Source organism: Carcharhinus amblyrhynchos, chromosome 32 (genome assembly GCF_965287045.1).
Source record: "Carcharhinus amblyrhynchos chromosome 32, sCarAmb.v2.hapA, whole genome shotgun sequence".
Classification (NCBI taxonomy): Eukaryota; Metazoa; Chordata; class Chondrichthyes; order Carcharhiniformes; family Carcharhinidae; genus Carcharhinus; species Carcharhinus amblyrhynchos.
Genome location: NC_137355.1, coordinates 20,237,086 through 20,261,045, shown reverse-complemented (window position 1 = coordinate 20,261,045; position 23,960 = coordinate 20,237,086). Strand labels below are relative to the sequence as shown.

The 23,960-nt window shown below is 44.6% G+C and overlaps 1 protein-coding gene across 3 annotated transcripts in view; it reads left to right on the top strand.

The window, feature by feature from the left end:
* man2a2 (mannosidase, alpha, class 2A, member 2) overlaps nucleotides 1–16,775 on the top strand; it is a 43,926-nt gene extending 27,151 nt beyond the window's left edge. For 2 of the 3 annotated variants that reach the window (XM_080216201.1, XM_080216202.1), the window contains exons 17-23: nucleotides 3,023–3,156; nucleotides 5,747–5,888; nucleotides 7,520–7,653; nucleotides 9,344–9,424; nucleotides 11,443–11,637; nucleotides 12,654–12,764; nucleotides 15,084–16,775. In XM_080216201.1, coding sequence (XP_080072327.1) covers nucleotides 3,023–3,156; nucleotides 5,747–5,888; nucleotides 7,520–7,653; nucleotides 9,344–9,424; nucleotides 11,443–11,637; nucleotides 12,654–12,764; nucleotides 15,084–15,233 — 947 coding nt within the window. In that variant the 3' untranslated portion in view covers nucleotides 15,234–16,775. The remainder of the gene's footprint in view (nucleotides 1–3,022; nucleotides 3,157–5,746; nucleotides 5,889–7,519; nucleotides 7,654–9,343; nucleotides 9,425–11,442; nucleotides 11,638–12,653; nucleotides 12,765–15,083) is intronic. The other variant, XM_080216203.1, reaches the window with a different exon arrangement.
* The last annotated feature ends 7,185 nt before the right edge of the window (nucleotides 16,776–23,960 follow it).

Below are 23,960 nucleotides of genomic sequence, written 5' to 3'. Positions count from 1 at the left end.
TTCAACCTTATTTACATCCTTCCTGTAACTAAGTCAAAACTGTACACAATACTCCAAATACAGCCTCACCAATGCCTTATACAACCTTACCATAACACTCCAACTTTTATACTCGATATTCTGATTTATAAAGGCCGATGTACCAAAAGCACTCTTTACGACCCTGTCCACCTGTGACGTCACTATTAGGGAATTCTGTACCTGTATTCCCAGATCCCTCTGTTCAACTTCACTTTTCAGAGTCCTACCATTTACCCTGTACGTTCTATTTTGGTTTGTCCTTCCAAAGTGCAATACCTCACACTTGTCTGTGTTAAATTCCATTTGCCATTTTTCAGGCCACTTTTCTAGTTGGTCCAAAACCCTCTGCAAGTTTTGAAAACCTTATTTGAAGCAGATGTGTTCGTGGACAGCAGTTGGAGCGGCAAAGTGGTTAGCACTCAGTACCAGGGTCCCGGGTTCAATTCTTGGCTTGGGTCACTGTCTGTGTGGAGTGCAATATTGGTAAGTGTGAGGTCATTCATTTTTGGTAGGAATAACAGCAAAATGGGCAATTATTTAAATAGTAAAAAATTGCAGCATGCTGCTGTGCAGAGGGACCTGGGTGTCCTTGTGCTGGAATCACAAGGAGTTGGTTTGCAGGTGCAGCAGGTAATTAAGAAGGCAAATGGAATTTTGTCCTTCATTGCTAGAGGGATGGAGTTTAAAAACAGTGAAGATATGTTGCAGCTGTATAAGGCACTGGTGAGGCCACACCTGGAGTACTGTGTACAGTTTTGGTCCCTTTAATTGAGAAAGGATATACTGCCACTGGAGGAGGTGCAGAGGGGATTCACTAGGTTGATTCCAGAGTTGAGAGGGTTGGCTTATGAGGAGAGATTGAGTAGACTGGGGCTATACTCATTGGAATTCAGAAGAATGAGGAGAGATCTTATAGAAATATCTAAGATTATGAAGGGAATAGATTAGATAGAGGCAGGGAAGTTGTTTCCACTAGCGAGTGAAACTAGAACTAGGGGGCATGGCCTCAAAATAAGGAGGAGCAGATTTAGGACTGAGTTGAGGAGGAACTTCTCCACACAAACTGTTGTGAATCTGGAATTCCCTGCTCAGTGAAGCAGTTGAGGCTACCTCATTGAATGTATTTAAGGCAAGGATAGATATATTTTTGAACAGTAAAGGAATTAAGGATTATGGTGAGTGGGCGGGTAAGTGGAGCTGAAAAGATCAGTCATGATCTTATTGAATAGTGGAGAAGGCTCGAGGGGCCAGATGGCCTACTCCTGCTCCTAGTTATATTCTTATATTGTATCTCTTTCATTTTTCTCCTTCTTGCTTCCTACTATAATTCAACCCCTTTTTTTCTTGAAGATGCCGTATGTATGCACAACATGTGTATTATGCTAGCAATCTAGCATTTATTGTCTATCCTTTTTCAGGTTGACAACTTAGTTGCAGTCTGACACAACAGAGGAAGCATCTGAAATCCTGTACAGACTCTCCCACTGAGGGCAAAAAATTTCTTTCCTTAAAGACCAAAATGAGCTTGATGGGTTTTAAATTAATCCTGGCATCATTCATGGTCATTTCAGATCCCTTACATTTAGTTTCACAGTTCTGATTTGTCAGAGCAGCACCAGAACTTCCACACCTGCATTCCCATCACGGCTTCACTTGATCTGTCTCACTTTGACATCCATCTGCAACCCTTCCTGCAAGTGTCACTGAATAGCGACAAAGTGCAGCAGGGAGAGACAGTTTTAGTGCCTTTGTTGCCACCAGGAGTTGGGAATTGTGAAAAGTGAACATTGTAGAATACAGATGAAGGCTGGGTGGTATGGTAACACAATGGTTAGCGCTGCTGCCTCACAGCAGGGACCTGGGTTCGATTCCCGGCTTGGGGCATTGTCTGTCTGGAGTTTGCATATTCTCCCTGTGTCTGTGTGGGTGTCCTCCGGGTGCTCCGATTTCCCCCCACAGTCTGAAAGATGTGCTGGTTTGATGCATTGGCCTAAATTCTCCTGAGTAGGCATTGCAGTGTGGCGACTAGGGGAATTTCATAGTAACTTTATTGCAGTGTTAATGTAAGCCTTATTTGTGACTAATAAATAAACTTTTAACTTTACTTTTTGGGGTGTAAGGCTGTCATGGCAATCTACTGTGAAAATCCACTTAGTGCAGTGCAGTAGGTAAACACTTCCACTGTATCCCAGAACAGGACACTTGATTTGTGGTTTTGTGAGTAATGCGGTTTTGATTCTTTTGACATGCTGACCACTGAATATGACCTTTGGCAGAGAACTGAGTCAAGCAGCCTGCTTTAAGGAAAAGGCATTGTTGCTTTGAAAATCATGATGTGGAGATGCCAGCGTTAGACTGGGGTGGGCACAGTAAGAAGTCTCACAACGCCAGGTTAAAGTTCCAAGTTCTGCACACACGAGCACAGGCTCAACCGGGATCTTGGGTTCATGTCACACTTCCTGTAACTCCCACAACTTGCCTGGGCTCGCAAAATCCTTTTAACTGTCCTGGCTGGAGACAATTCACACCCCTTAACCTGTGTTTAAACCTCTTTCCACTCGCATTGTCTGTACCTGTAAAGACTTGATTACCTTTAATCAAGGTAATTAAAGGTATTCCCTCCGTTATCTTCTAATTGAATTTATATTTATATACGGCCTCCTTGTGAAACAAATCCTACACACACCTAATGAAGGGGCAGTGCTCCAAAAGTTTGTGCTACCAAATAAACCTGTTGGACTTTAATGTGGTATTGTGAGACTACTTACTGTGCTTTGAAAGTAATCTCACTAATCTTCATCCCTCTCCCCTGGCTGGTTAGAGACATACCTGATCGGGTGTCGAGTCATTCAGACCAGCAGGTACTGCCATGGTTCTGTGCTGAGTTAATTGGTGCTGCAGTTGACCCAAAGGTAAGAGAAGGATTCCAGTGAATAGCTCCTAATGTGCTCTGTTTAACATGACTTGGTGATAATCTGCCTGTGCGCTCTCGTGCTGACAGGAGTCGAGGGACTTTCGTTGGAAGTTTCCATTGTTGTTGACATTCATGACCAGATCAACCGGGAGTTGGCGATGCGGCTGTCCACCGATATCGAAAGTGGAGACACCTTCTTCAGTGATTTGAACGGGTTTCAGGTAACGTGATCTACAATCACTTCCCAGAGGAACATAGGGTTCCCTCCACTCCCTTGAGATGCTCAGTGTGGTGGGTGGGAGGGAACAAAAAGCTTCCAGCCTTGGAAGTGACTTCAGGAGGCTGACGTTCCAGTGTAGAGACTTTCAGAGGGTGCTTTAACCTGAGATCCAACAGGCTTGTTTCTGATAATGTTCCTGTTACATGGCCTCCTGCTGCCCTCACCAGTAATTAACCAGTCATACTAAAAAGTGATTAACTATTCACTGATCTTGCTGCTGTTTGGGGTCACTGTTTATTTACATAGCACTTCACTCATTCACTAGGACATTGCTATGTGGTATTATCAGGAGCATAAGAAATAGGAACGGATATATCGTGTACTCCCTTGAGTCTGCTCTGCCATTAAAATAATCGTGATTGGTCTTCTGCTTCAACCCCTTTCCTGCCCATTCCCCATCTCCTTTGATTTCCTAAGAATTCAAACATTTGTCTATCTCGGTCTTGAACGTAGTGATGTGGAGTTGCCAGTGTTGGACTGGGGCGGGCACAGTAAGAAGTCTTTCAGCACCAGTTTGAAGTCTGACAGCTTTATTTGGAATCAGGAGCTTTCGGAGAGCTGCCCCTTCGTCAGGTGATTGGAAGTGAGCTAACCTCCACTTGATGAAGGAGCAGCGCTCCGAAAGCCCCTGATTCCAAATAAACCTGTTGGACTTTAACCTGATGTTGAACATAGTCAATGATGGGAGTATTCGCATTCCTCTGGGTGGACAATTACTAAGATTCACAATCATAAATGAACAAATTTCTCCTCATCTTGGTCCTAAGTAGTTCGCCCCATATCCTGAGGCTGCACAGCCATGTTCTTGATTCCTCAGTAAGAAATCTAACAACGCCAGGTTAAAGTCCAGCAGGTTTATTTGATAGCAAAAGCCACCAGCTTTTGGAGCAATGCTCTGAACCTGTTGGACTTTAACCTGGTATTGTTAGACTTCTTACTGTGTTTACCCCAGTCCAACGCTGGCATCTCCACATCATGACTAGATTCCTCAGGCAGTGGAAACAATTTCTCCATCTGCCCTGTCAACCCCTTCGTTACCTTGTATATTCAATGCGATTGCCTTCCATTGTTTTAAACTTGAGAGATAGACCTAACTTAGCCTCTCGTGAGACAACCCTCTCACCTCAGGAACCAATTTAATGAACCTTGGCTGTACTGCCTCCAAGGAAAATATATCCTTCCTTAGATATGAAGTTTGGTGTTCGTGGTGGCACTGTGGTTAGCACGGCTGCCTCACAGCATCGGGGACCTGGGTTTGTTTTCCCAGATTGGGTCACTATGTGCAGAGTCTGCATTTTCTCCCCATGTCTGCATGGGTTTCCTCCAGGTACTCCGGTTTCCTCCCACGGTTTGAAAGACGTGCTGGTTGGGTGCATTGGCCATGCTAAATTCTCCCTCAGTGTACTCGAACAGGCGCCGGAGTGTGGCAATTAGGGTTATTTTCACAGTAACACTTCATTGTAATGTTAATGTAAGCCTACTTGTGACAGGACAGGATGGTGGCATAGTGGTTAGCATTGTTGCCTCACAGCGCCAGGGACCTGGCTTCAATTCCAGCCTCGGGTCCCTGTCTGTGTGGCGTTTGCACATTTTCCCCATGTCCGTGTGTTTGCTTGCTCTGGTTTCCTCCCACAGTCCAAAGATGTGCACATTAAGTTGATTGGCTGTGCTAAATTGACCTTAATGTCGGGATTAGCGGGATAAATATGTGGGGTTATGGTGATACAGTCTGAGTGGGATTGTTGTTGGTGCAGACTCGATGGGCTGAATGGCTTCTTTCTGCACTGTAGGGATTCTATGAAAATAAAGCTTTGAGGATGGGAGATAACTGTTAGGGAGTCTACAGATGTAATCAGTTCCTCTTTCTACAGGTGTTGCCAGACTGCTGAGCTTATCCAACATTTTCTGTTTTTAGTCCTTTATTAAGTTTGTTTGGTTTTGGTGATGTAACCTTGCTCTGTATATTACACATTCCTGATGGTTGGTGGCATTGCAGTGCACTGATTATAGACAGAGAGCAGATTTAATGTAAAGTTCACACCGCAGTTCTGAATATGATCAGTGTTATTTATAATGGAACGGTCATACAGATACAAGATTTTTATATCCAATAGAGTATGGATGCATGTTGAATCTGTCCTATGGACCCCAGACACTGACCATGCTGCTAACCTGATGGATGAACTGATGGATTATCCCTGGCTGTACACTGGGGAAGGAAACCACTTCAATTTTTGCGAGGTGGAATTAGGATCAAAAAAACATCAGCGATGAGGTCAGTCCACAGATGAAGGGTCATCCAGATTCAAAACTTTGGCTCAATTCTCTCTCCACAGAGGCTGTCAGACCTGCTGAGATTGTCCAGCATTTTCTGTTTGTTTTAAATTCCACGTTGGCAGTGTTTTGCCTTTATATAAGAATGGAGGGTATTTGATCTTGGGAAAGGGGCTGTATTTTTTAAATGAGGCAAGGTTCATGCAGCAGTTTGGATCATTCTTCAAGCGTTTTGTACCTATTTGACTCTTCCATAGATTCAACCTAGAAAATATTTTCAGAAGCTGCCGCTTCAGGCCAACTTCTACCCGATGTCAGCCATGGCCTACATTCAGGACGATCGTTCCCGTCTGACACTACACACTGCCCAGTCTCTAGGTGTGTCGAGCACTCGCAGCGGTAAGCAACCTCGCTGGGCCCTGACTTAAGGGATGGAGAACTGCATACCTGTCAGCATTGGGGGAAATTTAGAAACAGTTATAAAGGATGTGACATTTGGAGAAGAGTGGTTTCCACTGAGCCAAGTCAGTGCGGATTTATGAAAGGGAAATCATGTTCGACAAACTTGTTGGGAGCCAATTGCTTGCAGCATTCATGAAAGAGAACCAGTGGATGTTGTGTATTTAGATTTTCAGAAGGCTTTTGATAAGGAGATTAGCAAGTTAAATTATAGCACATGGGATTGGGTGATAATATACTGGTATAGACTGAGAACTGGTTAATAGACAGAAAGCAGAGAGTAGGAATAAACAGATCATTCACAGGATCCCAGGCTGTTACTAGTGGGGTGCTGCAGGGATCAGTGCTAGTGTCACATATATGCATATATATGCATACATGATTTGGATTTGGGGACCAAACATAATATTTCCCAGTTTGCTTATGGCACAAAACTAGGTGGGAATGTGAGTTGTGAAGAGGTTTTAGTGGGGGTGGGGTGGGGGGGGGGTGCTTGAGAAAGGCTCAGTGAATAGGCTAGAACACGGCAAATGGAATAAAGTGTAAGTGTGAAGTTATTCACTTGATAGCCAAAACAGAAAGGCAGAGTGTTTATTCAGTGGAGAGAGGTTGGAAGTGTTGGTGTCCACAGGGACCTGGTGTCCTTGTTTGTGAGTCACGAAAAGCTGGCATGCAGATGCAGCAAGCAATTAGGAAGGCAAATGGTGTGTTGGCTTCAGCACGAGTGGATTTGAGTACAGAAGTGAAGATGTCTTGCTGCAGCTGTGTAGAACCCAGGTGAGACATTACATCTCTTACGTAGAGCTTCAGTCTCCTTATCTAAGGAAAGAAGTACTTGCCGTAGAGCGTGTGCAACATAGGCTCACCAGACTAATCCCAAGGATGGCAGGATCCTCCTATGAGGAGAGATTGAAGAAACTGGGCTTCTATTCCCGAGAGTTTTGAAGGATGAGGCATGTCCTCATTGAAACTTATGGAATATTTACAAAACTGGATGTAGATAGGATGTTTCCTTTGGCTGGTGAGTCTAAAAGCAGGGAACATAATCTCAGAATAAACAGCAGGTAATTTAAGACAGAGTTGAGAAATTTTTTTCACTCCGAGGATGGTGGATTTTTAAAATTCCCTACCCAGAGTGCTGTGGAAGTTCAATCATTGACAGGGGTGGCACAGTGATTAGCACTGCTGCCTCACGGTGCCAGGGACCTGGGTTCGATGCTGGCTTGGGTCACTGTCTGTGTGGAGTTTGCATGCTCTGTCTGTGTCTGTGTGGGCTTCCTCTGAACGCTCCGATTTTCTCCCACACTCCAAAGACGTGCTGGTTAGGTTAAATTCTCAGTGTACCCGAACAGGCACCGGATTGTGGCAACTAGGGGATTTTCACAGTAACTTCATTGCAGTGTTAATGTAAGCCGTACTTGCGACACTGACAAACTTTAACTTAAAACATACATGTGTTGGAATGAAATCCTGGCAACCTCAGAAGCTTGCAAGAAGATAAGCCACACAAGCCTCACAAATCAGTTATTTGATTTCTGTTGAAGACTGAATTTTTTTCTTTCCGTTGCCAGGTCAGTTGGAGATTATTCTGGATCGCCGTTTAATGCAGGATGATAACCGGGGCTTGGGACAGGGGCTGAAGGACAATAAAGTGACCTGCAACAGATTCCGAATCCTGCTGGAAAAGAGGCCAACATCAAACAAAGTATTTAATTGCTTTGAAATCCACTTCTTTGTATATGACCTGATCTCTCTCTTCCACGTGCTAGGAAGCATAGAGTTAGAAATTTTGGTGGTTTCTCTCTGTGGTTCTCAGAGGTGCTGCGTAATCCTTACAGCCAGAGATCTCAGGCCGACCCCTGTCTGGGCTGAATGAGCTGCCTCACCCTGGGGCCTCGCTGTCCCGCCAGGCTGGATATCAGCTGTCCATCCTCGCTGTGGCAGTGATTCCCACTGGAGTGTGTATTACAGGTGAGGACAGGATGGGGAATGGCTGTGATACCTGAGTGATTCCAATAGGCTGAAGTAGCTCGTTGAATTGTACCCCAGTAAGGACCAACAGCTCCTTTGGGGTTGTTTTCACTAGAAAGAAGGCGGCTAAGAGGGGATCTTATTGAAACATATAAGATGATTAGAGGTTTAGATAGGGTGGATAGTGATAGCCTTTTTCCTCGGATGGAGAAAGCTAGCACGAGGGGGCATGGCTTTAAATTAAGAGGAGGTAGTTATAGGATGGATGTCAGGGGTAGGTTCTTTACCCAGAGGGTGGTGAGGGATTGGAATGCCCTGCCTGCTGCAGTTGTAAATGCGCCTAGTTTGGGGGCATTTAAGAGATCCGTGGATAGGTTTATGGATGAAAAGGGATTGGTTTAGGTTAGAGGGTCATTGTTTTTTTTAACTGGTCGGCGCAACATCGTGGGCCGAAGGGCCTGTTCTGCGCTGTAATGTTCTATGCTCTAATAGGGGGCATGTGCGGCTGGCTGCACATCACATCATAGGAGGAAATACTTGCATTTAATGCCATGGTTTTTTGGGGCAGTATGGTGGCACAGTGGTTAGCACTGCTTCCTCACAGCGCTAGGGACCTGGGTTCAATTCCCAGCTCAGGTCACTGTGTGGAGTTTGCACATTCTCCCGTGTCTTTGTGGGTTCCCTCCAGGTGCTCCGGTTTCTTCCCACAGTCTGAAAGACGTGCTGGTTAGGTGCATTGAACCGAACAGGCGCAATTAGGGGAATTTCACTGTAGCTTCATTGCTGTGTTAATATAAACCTTACTTGTAACTAATAAATTAACTTTAAATAGCGCCATTTGTGACCTCAGCATGCCCTGTGCAACTACAGAAATGCATTTGAAGTATAGTCACTGTTATAATCCAGAAAAGTGTGCACACGGGTATATCAGTGTGTGCGCGCATGCCTGGGCTTGTGTGTACATTTGTAGATGTGTCCATTGAAATCGTGTACAAGATAAAGCAACGCACTTTCCATTTTTATTGCCCTGTCACTGAGACCTTTCCCTGAGTGTGGGATAGAACTGAAATCAGGAAGGAATGGTTCTAGGTAATGCCCAGCTGAAACCTTAAGGGAGTTCAGAAATTCCATGGTTTTTGGAACACTGGAACAAATTTATGGCTGGGGACAACATAACTAGCATTGTTGAATTTAGTACTGTGGTTTGTGGGAACTACTTTTTGGGAATTGGGAACTCTGGAATTACAGACACAAATTCCAACCATTCCATCGTGTCTATCATCTGTGATGTGATGGGTGTGTGTGTATATGTGTGTGCATACATAGTGAATTCCATATCTGTGGGATATGAATGGCTGTACTTTCCCATTTGCTACTGCATTCCTTCATGTTCATCATTTTCTTCACTCCCCTTGCTCCTTCAGCACATTGGCTTTCTGTCAAGGCTGCACTCCATGTTACAGGCACTCTCAGCCTCCATCTTTTCCAGGACCAGCACACACAAGGTAACCTTGTAGAGAGGGGGCTGAGTCAAAGTGTAATTTTTAAATTAACTTTGACCACCTCTGTGCTATGAGTCATAGCTGCAGTGAGATGTAGCCAGTAGCTGTCTGTCTGTGTCTGAAAGCTCTGTAATCTGTACTGTTTCACCCACCCACCAGTTGTTCACCTGGGCACAGGAAGGAAATCAGCCAGAGTTCCAGTCCCTGATTGCTGTCCAGTGTGCGTACATGCAAAAGATTGGTAAGGACAGCAGTAGGGTTGTCTGTGATCCATAAAGTAATAGAATCCCTACAGTGCAGAAGGAAGCCATTTGGCCAGCGAGTCTGCACCAACCACAATCTCACGCAGGCTCTATTCCTGCATATTTATCCTGCTGCTACTCCCCCGAGACTAAGGGTCAATTTCACACGGCCAATCAACCTAACCTGCACATCTTTGGGTCCAGATCAATATTCCTACCTCAAGACTGTCCATTTGACCAGAGGACTGCTACTGACCCTGCAACTGTATCCCAGTCATAATATATTCAACAGGGAGGACGCTGACAAGCTCCTTGCAGTATAATATTTGTAACTCTCAAACTTTGTGTGTTGCTCTAGTGCAACCTGCTTCTTGCCCATCCCTGACGCTCCATAGAACTGTTGCCCATGTGTCTCTTGGCCTTCTTGTGACTCAGCAGTGAAAGGCCTTCTTCAGAGAGTTGGTTGTGGGCAGGTCTGTGATACTGTAAGGTCATTAGTGAGCCATTTGTAAGGGAGTGCAGCCGGCAGTCTCAGGAAAGTCACTTTCCATGATGCCCAGTGATGACACATCTGCTCCTATTGTACGCTGAGTGGGTTTCTAGAAACTGGGCAGTCTGGTTATTCAGAATCCATACCACGTCATCTGGCTTCTGTCTGAGTATGCTCTGCTCGCAGGAAACTTCCAGCCGAGTCCACTCTCTGTGGTTGGAGCTGGCTGCTGCCAGCTGTGGGGATTTTGTTGAAAAGTTGATACATTAGCTCCCCCTGATGGTTCAGTCAGTAACTACAACTACCAATGACCAGTGTAGCTCTGGGAACTAAGACCAGAATGATGCTGTACTGCTGTGTGAGCTAATCTCCGTTCATATGGTGTTTGGCCCACTTGGGATGGTTTTTGTTCACCTGAGAAAAGGGAGAAAAATTAAGGCAAGCTCAGACCTGACTATGATGGCCACATCTAATAATCTTTCAGCACTTAACTGTGAAGACTTTGCGTGTCCAAAACTATACCCAGTAAGTCATATTGTGGCCCATGAGTTGTGCAAATCCAGCCGTTAAAGTCTAGACTATTTCTCCCTGCCTTTCTGTCTCTCTCTTTCTGTCTCTCTTTGTTTTGTCCTGTTTGTAGATGGTGGGTCCAGGAATTTGCAAGTCAATATTTTTGGTGCTGTTCTCTTATTAAGAGATAGAATTAAGGGCAACACGGTGGTACAGTGGTTAGCAGTGCTGCCTCGCAGCGCTAGTGACCCAGGTTCCATTCCTGGCTTGGGTCACTGACTGTGTGGAGTTTGCACGTTCTCCCTGTGTTTGCGTGTGTTTCCTTCAGGTGCTCCTGTTTCCTTCCACAGTTGGAAAGAGGTGCTGGTTGGGTGCATTGACCCGAACAGGCACCATTGTGTGGCAACTGGGGGACTTTCACAATAACTTCACTGTGGTGTTAATGTCAGCTTACTTGTGACGCTAATAAAAACTTTTAATCACAGAGTATCTGGAATTTGCATATCTGGGAATTGATTGGAACAGGGATTTAACCTTTGGTGTCTCAGGGTTGCCCTGGGTTTGTGTACGGTGTCCCCGGGGGAAACCAGGGCACAGGTAGATTAATGAACCCTGGGACGGGTAGTTCATCAGTGTGGGGTTCACAGGAGACAAAGCGGGTGGGGGAGGATTTGGTGGACTGTTAACTTGCCTGTGTTCTTCTCTACAGCATCCCTCTCGCCTAACCAGGTGAACCGTGTGACCTGCCGCAGACTGAGTTTTAATTTCTATCCCTGCAGGTACAGGACAGTCGGCCAGTGAGTTTCCCCTCTCTGCTCAGTCACATGACCTCAATGCATGTAAACCATGAAGTCCTGGCAATGCCAGTTACAGTGTGGCCACAGAATGCTCCGTCCATCAGAAGCTGGCATCCACTTTCGACTCCGATACCCTGTGACTTCCACATACTGAACATGAGAACTCTGCAGTCTGAGGTGAGAGGATACAGCAGGGGAGTGATGCCACCAGTGCTTGGCTGATTTCACTGTTACACCATGACACACAGTCTTTGCACCCTTCCTACCCATCAGGGCATTGGTTTGCAGGGTTACCTGGAGCCAAGTAGGAAGAGTTCCACCTGCCTTGTGGTGGTCCCAGCCTGGGCACAGGTGCCCTCAAGGAGGAAAACAGTTCAGTGCTGAGTCTGCCACCAAAAGATTGCCCGCTCCTTGAAGCGTTCTTTGTCCCCTGGAAGCTGCCTCAAACCCACAGCACCTTATCAAACCTCCTCAGGAAAACTAAGTCATTTATCATTAGACAACTTGACAGGTCAGTCTTTAGAGAATAGTTCAGAGGATCTGCGCGTCTCTGGGAAGGGAAGTATTTATTGCCCATTCCTAATTGCCCTAAGTTGTGGCGATTTCAGATGGTAATTAAAAGCCAACAATATGAGAGTTGAGTTTGGAGTCATAGAGGCCAGACCGGGTAAAGACAACAGATTTCTGTTCTCAGAATGCATTCAAGAAACAGGTGGGTTTTTGTAACCATGCAGTAGTTGAATGGTTAAATTTTATTCCAGATTTATTCAAATTGAATTGAAATTGCCAACTGCTATGGTGGGATTTGATTCCAGCTCTCTGGATTACTTGTCCAGTAGCATAGGCAAATCCCTACTGTTCCCTGATTGATCCATATTCAGGGCAAGTAGCACTGTTCACTGTAAAATGTGAACATGCGCCCTGCCACCATTCTCTGAACCATTGCAAATCAACCCTGACACACACCAGTTGGTTCTATGAATTGCATGTGTGGAGCTTTAGCTGTAGCATATTACCCTCCTACAGTATAGTTGTGTTAAGTACCAAACCCTGGCTATCTGGGTGTGTGTTTTCACACCCCGCTCCGCAGAAGTCCTTTCAGTAGTAATGGTTTCCTTCACTAGTCTTCATTGTGGCACAGATCTCTGACTGCTCTATATTGAAATGATCCCCCCTCTCATTCTGCACTACAGGTGGTCTCATCCCCTGGGCTAGAGGTGGCTTTAATTCTTCACCGGAAAGGATTTGACTGCGGGCTAGAAGCCAAGACACTGGGCTTCAACTGCACTACAACCCAAGGAAAGGTATGAATCAGAGGGGGAGCTGGAACAAACTAGATAGGGTTTTTTAAAAAATGTGCTCATGGGATCTGGGTGTCCTTGGGTGTCTCACTCAACTATTTGGAGACAATTAAATGTCAACCAGATTGTTGTGGGCCTGGAGTCACATGTTGGCCAGACAGGGTCAGTGAGGCAGATTTCCTTCCCTAAAGGACCATAGGAGCAGGAGGAGGCAGCTCAGCCCTTTGAGTCCATTCTACCTTTAACATGACCATAGCTGATCTTATCATGGTCTCAGCTCCACTTTCCTGCCTGCTCCCCATCGCACTTTATCACTTCTCATCAGAAACATACCTTTCTTTCTTGAATCTGTTGATTGATTCTGCCTTCACTGAATCCTGGGACAGTGAGTTCCGCAGATTCAAAGTCCTCTGCGTGAAGTACTTTCTCCTCATCTCAGTTTATACCACAGTCGACAATGGTCACTCTTAGATTTTTCCATATTCAGATTTCACTGTCTGCGGTGGTGGGATTCGAACCCGGGTTCCCAGTGCCTTATTTTGGGTCTAATGACAATACCACTGTGCCACCACTTCCCCTTGTCAAGATGAATAAGGACCGTACGTAGTTACCTAAGGCACAGGAGGCTATTCAAACCATCAAGTCTGTGCTGGCTCTCTGTAGAACAATGCAGTCAGTCGCTTGTTCAACCCACTGTCCTGCATGTTTGTTTCCCTCGAGTGCCCATCCAATTCTCTTTTGAAATCATCAATGATCATCGCTTCCACCACTCTCCTGAGAGAATTCCAGGTCATCATCATCACGCTGCGTTTAAAGGGAAAAGACATTCCTCACATCCCCTTTACCTTATCTAAAATCTTTTATTATCCGTGTTCCTAGTCCATATACCATCATGTCTCGTGTTGTCTAAATAGATCTTAAAGAAGCAGTATTATGCAAGTCCCTGTTCGTCTGAGCATGCTACCTCCACTCAAGGAACAGAGATTATGTAACTTTTTTTGTATTTGCTTCACCAGGAGACTGGGATTCTCCCAGTAACTAACTCCGAGACACTTGGCCTCTTGTGGCTCAGCCTCAGGCCAGGAGAATCCCTAGCTTAATTGTTCCCATCATCCTTTAAAGTTTATTTATTAGTGTCACAAGTAGGCTTACATTAACACTGCAATGAAGTTCCTGTGAAATTCCCCTAGTCACCACACTCTGGCGCCTGTTCGAGTACACTGAGGGAGAATTTAGCACGGCCAGTGCACCCTAACCAGCGCATCTTTCAGACTGTGGGAGGAAACTTGAGCACCCAGAGGAAACCCACACAGACACAGGGAGAACATGCAGACTCCAGTCAATGTTTATATTCCGCATGAGCCCCCTCCTGTTCTACTTAATTTCATCCTATCAACCCATCGCTCAGTTCCTTTCCCCTTCATGTTTAAGGGGGGGGTGAGATAATCACATCCATGCTATTCATCTCAACTACCCCCAGTGTCCATGAATTCCCCTGTCTGATCACTCTATGGCTATAGAGGTTTCTCTGAGTTCCACATTGGGTTTGCTTGTGTCTGCCTCATATTTATGGTTCCTAGTTTTGAATTCTCGTAAATGGTAATACCTTCTACCTTCTCTGTGTAGGAATGAGAGTTGTGTCTAACTCTAACGCTTTCCCTAGTGAGGGAGGCCCTTCGGTCCATTGTATCTGTGTCAGCCATCAAGCACCTATCCAATTTCTAGCACTTGATCTGTAACCTTGTAGCTAGTGCTCATCTAAATGCTTCTTAAATGTTGTGAGGGTTCCTGCATCTATCACCCTTCTGAAGCAGAGAGAGTCAGATTCCCACCACCCTCTGGCTGAAACAGTTTTTCCTCAACTCTCCTCTGAATCTCCCGTCCCAAGGTTATTGATCGCTGAACTAAGGGGAAAAATGTCTTCACCGTCATAACTCTGTCAGGGCGGCACCCCCCCCCCCCCGCCCCTCAGGATTGGACTACACTGCCCAAGCACTCATGTAAGCTTGTACATAAGGGTGGAGAGAGAGATGATGGTCGTGGAACTATACAAGAAAAGTGAGATTTTTTTTTTCAGGGGGTTCCGCAGGACAATATATGTGGGGTTACTGGAATAGGACTTGACTGGGATTGTTGTTGATGCAGATTCGATGGGCCGAATGGCCTCCTTTAGGGATTCTGTTCTATTCTATTAACAAAACCTGACCTGCAATTTGCCAAAGCTCAGCAAAGTGTTTGTAAATTGCGATAATCCTATCTGGATGCTTGACTTGAAGAAAATGTTGATTGCAACCTAATGTGACCCTTCTCTTTCTGTTCCAGTTATCGTTGGAGGGTCTGTTCCAGGGTCTGGATATCCGGAGTGTGCAGCCGATGTCTCTGTCCCTCCTGTATCCCACCGAACCCTTCAACAGCACCCTCGTCTCCATGAGACCGATGGAGATCTCCACATTCCGCATCCGGCTGGTTTGAGGAAATTCCTGACAGCCGTTCCTACCTTGGAGCTAGGAGCTGTGAGAAAGCAACCAGTTAATAACAGGAACCGTTGGCTCGTCAATCCATAAACCCCAAGGGGTTGGGGTGGGGGAGGTTGTGGGGACAGGGCGGTGGGGCAGACACTGTTGACGCTGCAAAATGTGGAACTGACGACAAGGCTACTAAAGTCTGAGTTTGTAATTCATGGACTTAAGATTGTGTGTACAGTGAAAGCATGGCAGTGCCACCCTAAGCAACGCACCTTTAAAGGAAAATGATGCTCCAGGTACAAGTTTGTGCATATACCACTACAATGTATGTGAACTTATCACTTTTTCTAAGCAGCCCTGATTTCATTTGTCAATTCATAAGCTTAAAAGCTCAAGGACATGGACTCCTTGGGATACAGAAGGCGTGGGCTTTGTACATGATGTGAAAACCAAGCGTGCAAGAATGGAGACGAGTGCGAATGTAACTTAAATGTGCACAGACATTGACGCAGTCTGCACACTCATTCAGCAGCCTAGTCTGCAAACCAAGCTGAGTGGGCAAAGGAAACAGTATTCTGATCTGACTGATATGTGGTTAGTGTGTTCCTAAAACATTGCAGCAAGGCTGGCAATGATATCTCAATGAAAAATCTTTAAACACTTGAAGTTAGGGAGGGGTAGTCTTGTCAAAGTATTTTTTTTTCTGTTGAAGGTGGGTGTAACAGTGACTGAATCTAAACTTGATATTAGCCAGGGACTGGTGCATTTTGTGTAAATTTCTTGAAGCCAATGCAGGTGGGCAGCTGATGTTTAGTTTTGAAATTCTTTCAGGACTTGTCTCACTAACCGTGACTGAAACCGCACCTGCACCAGGACATTTGAACAACCCTAGCTTCGTCCATCCACATCTCTTAGGGTATTTGTGCAATAATCTAGTTTTCCTGCGTGTTCCAAACCTAATGATGGGACAAGTCACTCTGACGCGGGGCTGCCACAATATTTACATCGCAAGGCTGAGATCTGCAGGAATCTGATTGGAGTCAATGCAGAGTGGGTCGGATTGAAGAAACACAGGACCACGTTCCGGGAGTTTGTGCCCTCACCACTATCTAAAGTTCTCCATCTGACACGTTCCTCCGTGCTGCTGAAGAAGCCACTATGCATTTTCAACATTTCCATGTCCCATCCGACCGTTCAGAGTTGCTCTTCCAACGTACCATGATCAGATTCATGATGTGTCCTCTGTGGTCATTTTGAAATCGACACAAACCATAATCATGCGGCTTTACTGAAGGTTTAACTTTTGTTGAAATAAAAGGAAGTTAAATTACATTAGAGCTAATCACTTGGTTTATCTTTTAAAAGTGTCAACAGCAACAGTGGAACTTTTGGTTAACTTGGAAATTCCTGGGATAAAGTTAGTAAAATCCCATGTGAAAGTTTTGGGGGGAAATCCTTGAATAATTGGGCCTGAAATTGAAACTTCTGTAACAGAGTTTAAATTGTAAATTTATCATATTCTTGAGTAAAATGTCAGTGTCAAAGCGAACCTGTGTGTATAGTTGAATTTAATTCAATAATGTGAAACAGGACCCATGTGAGTGTACCAGTAACTATTCTTTCAGCTAGGATTTCAGTTGAGTTTAACAGTGGGTGTGTACAATTTTCATGTGCCTACTTAAACTACGTGGGAAATACCAATGAGACAGCCGTAGACTCTGTCCTTCCAAACCGAACCATGTTTGGGGAAAACATTTGAGCTGTACAGCACCAGGGTGGGATTGGGGGAGAGCAAAGGGGCTACAAGGCTGATATTAGTGATGAGTGCAGTGTGTAAGCGTGAATTAAAAGTAGCATACTTGTATGTTACCATCGTGCCAAGAACTCAATGTATAAACAACTGCAGACACCTTGCTATTGTCAGCTGTTCCTATTGTGACATCCTTAAGTTTTTGGGGGATATTTTATAGAAATCCAAGACTGCATTTAACTAGATTCAATAGTATATGATCCTCACCTCCCACCCACCAGCTTCAGCTGCTCTCTATCTGTAACAGCTCACTGATCCTGACTCAGTCAGACCTGAATATGTGTCTACAACTTGCAACGTTGCCTGAATTTGAAGAATTATCAGTTGTCAGAAATCAGAACATCAGTTCTGGAGGTGGGGGAGGAAAAACACAGCTACTGTAAATTCTAAACCCAACAAGTCATCAAATAAAACATTACAGAAACCAACCTGTGATGTGAGCTGATAAGCTTCTGTTCTGTGTGTACGTGGGTTTGGGAGAAGCAGCACCTTGAGTAGCAAAAGTGAATTACCATAAATGCCGGAAATCTCTCGCAGAATCAGAAAATGCAGGGAATGCTCAGCAGGTTCGGCAGGAGAGTAAAATAGTTGATGACCCAAGTTTTGATGAAAAGTTACTTTGTGGCACAGTGTTTAGTACTGCTGCGTCACAGTGCCAGGGACTAGGGTTCAATTCCCGGCTTGGGACACTGGAGTTTGCACATTCTCCCAGTGTGTACATGGATTCCCTGAGTGCTGCAGTTTCCTCCCACACTCCAAAGATGTGCTGGTTAGGTACATTGACCATGCTAAATTCTCCCTCAGAACAGACGCTGGAGTGTGGTAACGAGGGGCTTTTCACAGTAACTTCATTGTACTGTAAGCTTACTTCTTACACTAATAAATAAATAAATACCAGCCTGAAACATTAATGCCTTTTCCATAGTTGCAGCCTGACCCTTTTGGTATTTGCAGCATTTTGTTTTGTTGCAGCCACAGTAACTCCCTGCACAGTTGTTCATACCTGTTGTATTTTTCCCTCCGTGTTTTGCCACACACAAAATGAAGGGCTCCATCCTCAATATCTGCTACATGAGCTCAAACCAAGTGGAGCCCAAGGTTTGATCACGATTACCCTCATAATTGAGAAGGAGGTAAAAATCAGCCATGGTTCCTACTTGTGCCGACCACCCAGTGACCTACTGTAATGCAAGACCATAAGGGCATAGGAGCAGAATTAGGCCATTTGGCCCATCAATCATGGCTGATATTTTTCTCATCTCTATTTTCCTGCCTTTTCCCCATAACCCCTGATCCCCTTATCAATAAAGCAGCTATCTTTGTCTCAAAGACACTCAATGACCTGGCCTCCACTGTCTGTGCCAAAGAGTTCCATAGATTCACCACTCTCTGGCTGAAGAAATTCCTTCTCATCTCTGTTTTAAAGGGTTGCCCCTTTAGCCTGAGGTTGTGCCCTCTGTTTCTAGTTTTTCTTTCTAGTGAAAACATCCTCTCAGTGTCCGCTCTATCCAGGTCTTGCAGTATCCTGTAAGCTTCAATGTGTTGATAATGTGGTGCCTAATTGGGTGTTGGACAAGGGCAGTGTTTTATGCCTGATAGTCACAGCCTACAATGAACAGACAGTAGTGGAAAATTTGATGGGCCTAGTTTAGTAATATTGTATTTATTGGTAAATATTCAAAAGGCATAAACTGATCTTTCCTGCCAACTGTTCATGAATATCCATTTTTAGCAATTTGCAGTAAATAAACCAACAGCTAGTGTGGTACCAGATTAATATTCATGGTTCCTGCTTGAAATATTTCTCAGCATTGAGCTGATTGTCAGATTCTTGTTTTTAATAATGCCCTGCAGTGATTTATTGGACAATATAGACAGTAGTTTAATCAACTCCATGCCAGAACACAAATCCCACACAAAATTAAAAACAAAACATCAGCATTGTGTCGATTTGTAATTTATCTGACAGCACTGTATTGGCTAAAATTTCCAGCCGTCTCACACAAGCTTGCCTCTGTTCTCTGCACAACAATAAGCGGCAGCAACCCTAACCCTGATATGTGGTTCCAGTGGAGTGCTTACTGCATTGAAAACTGCTTCCTGAACTGGGATTGGGCTGCTTATTGTGTGTGGCAGTTTATGGTGACACATCTAGAGTTTTGCCTGTAAACAGTAAAGCCATCCAGCTGTCGCTGTTTTGCCACAAGTGATCGAATGCTAATTTGTTTTCACTGGAGTGGAATTTAAGCTTTGCAATCCAACCTGGAAATATTCCCAGAGGAACCTCCACTCAAAATGTTGACTCCTTTCTCCATTTGGAGCCTGACTGTTTCCTCCAGCACTTTCTGCTTTATCACTCCTGGGTGGCTCCTTGCATATTCCTCCCATATTCAATCATATTTACCTCACCTGTGGGGTAATTTTACTGCACCCCCATCTGCAACTTCCACCCACAGGTTTCCTGTCTGTGTTTGTGCTTACTAACATTTGCTCCAGGGTATTTATCCAGCCCTTTTTAAAGAAAAAGAGCAGAGACACTTGCACTTTGTTGCCACTATGTTAGGCTGCTCACTGCAAAAGCTTTCAAACCTGAACTTCCCCCCTCTTGTTCTGTTTATCGCGATGAACTCTTTCAATTGTCGTATGACCTCTGTGCTTTGTTTCTGAATGGGAAACAGGAATTTGAGTTGATCTTCACTGAAGGTTTTTTTAATATTAATTAACAGGTTGGCATCTATTGCCCTTGTTTTTTTGTTTAGTTTCCTCCATTAAAGTTACAATATGCAGATGGACCCTTAATCCATCTCCTTGCTTGCTCCAACAACCAATTCAAATTGAATCCAATTCATGGTCTCCACTAGAGACCTATCAGATCCAAATGGACAAGAACAAGTGTTCCATCTGACATTAGACTTGAACTGATGATAGACCTTGGCCAAAAGGTGTTCTTGCCAAGATAATAGTGAGCCATCTACGTGAATTATTGTGGATGCTGGAATCTGAAAAACACAGAAAATGCTGGTCTATAGAGAGAGAATAGTGCCAACTTTTCGAGTTGGGCGGGAGAGTGGGCTGAAGTAGAATGCTCTTTTGGAGAGTTGGTGCAGATTTGACTGCTGAATAGCGGCCTCCTGCACTGTGAATTCTGATAGGAATCCAGATTGGGAACTGGCTGCTTTGTTCCTCTCCCTAACCATCTGCAGTTCCCTAACATCAGCTAACTCAGCAGATGCCAGCGATGCACACTGGAGAGTTTTGAATGCAATAGGGAGGCAGTGGTATTGTTAGTGGGCTAGTAATCCCACTAACAATACCACTCTGGTATCTAACACTCTGACTAGTAATCCAGAGACCCAAGGTAATGATCTTGGGGACCCAGGTTCAAATCCCACCCACTATGGCAGATAATGAGATTTGAATTCAATAAAAATCTGGCATTACTATTATCTGCTCTGTATGTGACAACAGGCACACTGTAATTATTCTTAAATGCCCTCTAAGCAAAAGCATTAGGGATGGTCAATAAATCCACCAACATCCCGTGAACAATAAAACAAATTCTCAGACTAAGGGATCAGCTGTTTAGGACTTCCCTTCAGGATAGAAGATACAGAAGGAGGCCATTTGGCCCATCTGCACTAACCCTCTGACAGATCATCTGCGCAGGTTTACCCACCACGTTATCCCTGTAACCCCATGCATTTATCCTGCTGATTCCCCTAACCTACATATCTTGGGATGCTAAGAGGCAATTCAACCAATCCATTAATCTGCCCAATTTTGGACAGTGGGAGGAAACCCATGCAGGCACGAGGAGAATGTGCAAACTCCACACTTTCATCGGAGGCTGGAATTGAACCCTGGCTCTGTGAGGCAGCAATGCTAACAGCTGTGCCACTACCAATCATTATTTTCAAACCAAAATCAATAGACTCTTGTGCACCAAGTAAATCAGAAATGGAGGTAGGGCAGGAAAGTATGGATATGGAAAGTCAGCCATAGTTGTTGAGTTACAGCTTAGAGCTGACTGCTCCTATTCCGTACATTCTAAATTTTTGAAAGTGAATTTGGATAAATACTTGAAAGGGGAAAATGCACGGAAGTGAGACTAATTGGATAGCTCTTGTAACCAGTCGGTGCAGGAGCAATGGGCTGAGTGGTCTCCTGTGCTGTATCATTATAAACTTCTGCAGTATAATTGGCTTTTGTTGCTATGGTGGAATAACTCCTGACACACACTGTTTTGTCTTGTGTTTTAATGAATGCCTGGAAAATCTATCCAACGAGAGTCAGCAGCTACAGGAGAGGAAGAATACTGTTACGGGTGAGGGAAAGTGATGTACAATTATAAAGATCTTGCAACAAAATTGCTTCAAAAACATCAGACTTTAGCAAATGCAATGCATCTCTCAGAAGACTAAGGAAATTTGGCATGTCAGCTACAACGCTCACCAACTTTTACAGATGCATCATAGAAAGCATTCTTTCTGGTTGTATCACAGCTTGGTCTGGGCCCCTGTTCTGCCCAAGACCGCAAGGAACTACAAAAGGTTGTGAATGTAGCCCAATCCATCACACAAACCAGCCTCCCATCCATTGCCTCTGTCTATGCTTCCTGCTGCCTCGGCAAGGCAGCCAACTTAAGGACCCTACACACCCCGGACATTCTCTCTTCCACCTTCTTCCTTCAGAAAAAAGATACAGAAGTCTGAGGTCATGTACCAACCAACTCAAGGACAGCTTCTTCCCTGCTGCTGTTAGACTTTTGAATGGACCTACCTTGCATTAAGTTGATCTTTCTCTACACCCTTGCTGTGACTGTAACACTGCATTCTGCACCCTCTCCTTTCCTTCTCTATGAGCGGTATGTTTTTTCTGTATAGTGCGCAAGAAACAATACTTTTCATTGTATGTTAATACATGTGACAATAATAAATCAAATCAAATCAAATAGTGCAACCTATTTGCTGTGAATATCTGAGCGTGTGATGTCAGACACACTGGTCATTACCTGTGTTACTTTGTTTGAACCTTCAGTTAGCTCAAAGGAAATGAAATGCATAACTTAAATCTTGTTCAAATCAGTACAGTATCAATCACCCTGAACTTCTTTTGCGTGTAAATGAGATCAGTGCAATGGATTAGATATTTAATCATGAAATGAAACAGAGAGCTGGAAGAAAGATTAAAGCTATTGCCTCTAAAGAGTACTTGAGGATATTACATACAATCTAGGTACAGAAACTGATGGTTGAGAAATTTCTTAGCACAGAGGGGTTGAGTCTCTGGAACTCTCTGCCCCAAAGGGTGGAGGAGGCTGGATTGTTAGAATATTCAAAGTAGTGGTGGGGAAATATTTGATAGATTGAGGAATAGAGGATCATGAGGAAATGGCACAGAAAAGGGACAGGCTGGCATAGATCAACCATGATCGTATTGAGGGGCAGGGCAGGCCTGAAGGGCCGAGTGGCCTAATCCTGCTTCTATCTCTTGTCTTCTTGTGGTTTGGTCCAATTGATCTTTGCTAGTGTTCATCATCATCAGTCCCCAACCGCATTTCATTGCGTATCCTAACTGTCCCTCGTTATACTGTCCCCTGCATTTCTTTAAATATTACCTGCTTTAACCATTCCAAAGTAAAGTTTATTTACTTATTAGCCACAAGTAAGGCTTACGTTTGATAAGGTTCACCATGGAAGGCTTCTGTGGAAAATGCAGATGTATGGGATTGGGGGTGATCTAGGGAATTGGATCAGGAATTGGCTGGCGGATAGGAGACAGAGGGTGGTGGTTGATGGTAAGTATTCGTCATGGAGTTCAGTTACAAGTGGTGTGCCTCAGGGATCTGTTTTGGGGCCACTGCTGTTTGTAATTTTTATTAATGATCTGGATGAGGGTATAGTTGGGTGGATTAGTAAATTTGCTGATGACACCAAAGTCAGAGGTGTGGTAGATAGTGAGGAAGGGTGTCATAGTTTACAGAGAGACTTGGACAGGTTGCAGAGCTGGGCCGAGAGGTGGCGGATGGAGTTTAATGCGGAAAAGTGTGAGGTAACTCACTTTGGCAGGAATAACAGATGTGTAGAGTATGGGGCTAACAGTAGGACTCTGAATAGCGTGGATGAACAGAGGGATCTAGGTGTATGTGTACATTGATCCCTGAAAGTTGGGAATCAAGTAGATAAGGTTGTTAGGAAGGCGTACGGTGTCTTGGCGTTTATTGGTAGGGGGATTGAATTTAGGAGCCGCAGCGTCATGTTGCAACTGTACAAAACTCTGGTGCGGCCGCACTTGGAGTACTGTGTGCAGTTATGGTCCCCACATTACAGGAAGGATGTGGAGGCTTTGGAGAGGGTGCAGAGTAGGTTTACCAGGATGTTGCCTGGTATGGAGGGGAGGTCCTATGAGGAGAGACTGAGGGATTTGAGGTTGTTTTCGTTAGAAAGAAGGCGGCTAAGAGGAGACCTTATTGAAACATATAAGATGATTAAAGGTTTAGATAGGGTGGACAGTGATAGCCTTTTTCCTCGGATGGAGAAAGCTAGCACGAGGGGGCATAGCTTTAAATTAAGGGGGGGTAGTTATAGGACAGATGTCAGGGGTAGGTTCTTTACCCAGAGGGTGGTGAGGGATTGGAATGCCCTGCCTGCTGCAGTTGTAAATGCGCCTAGTTTGGGGGCGTTTAAGAGATCCGTGGATAGGTTTATGGATGGAAAGGGATTGGTTTAGGTTAGAGGGTCATTGCTTTTTACTGGTCGGCGCAACATCGTGGGCCGAAGGGCCTGTTCTGCGCTGTAATGTTCTATGTTCTATGTTAACACTAAAAGGAAGTTACTGTGAAATTCTCCTAGCTGCCACACTCCGGTACCTGTTTGGTTCAATGCACCCTAACCGCACATCTTTCAGATTGTGGGAGAAAACAGG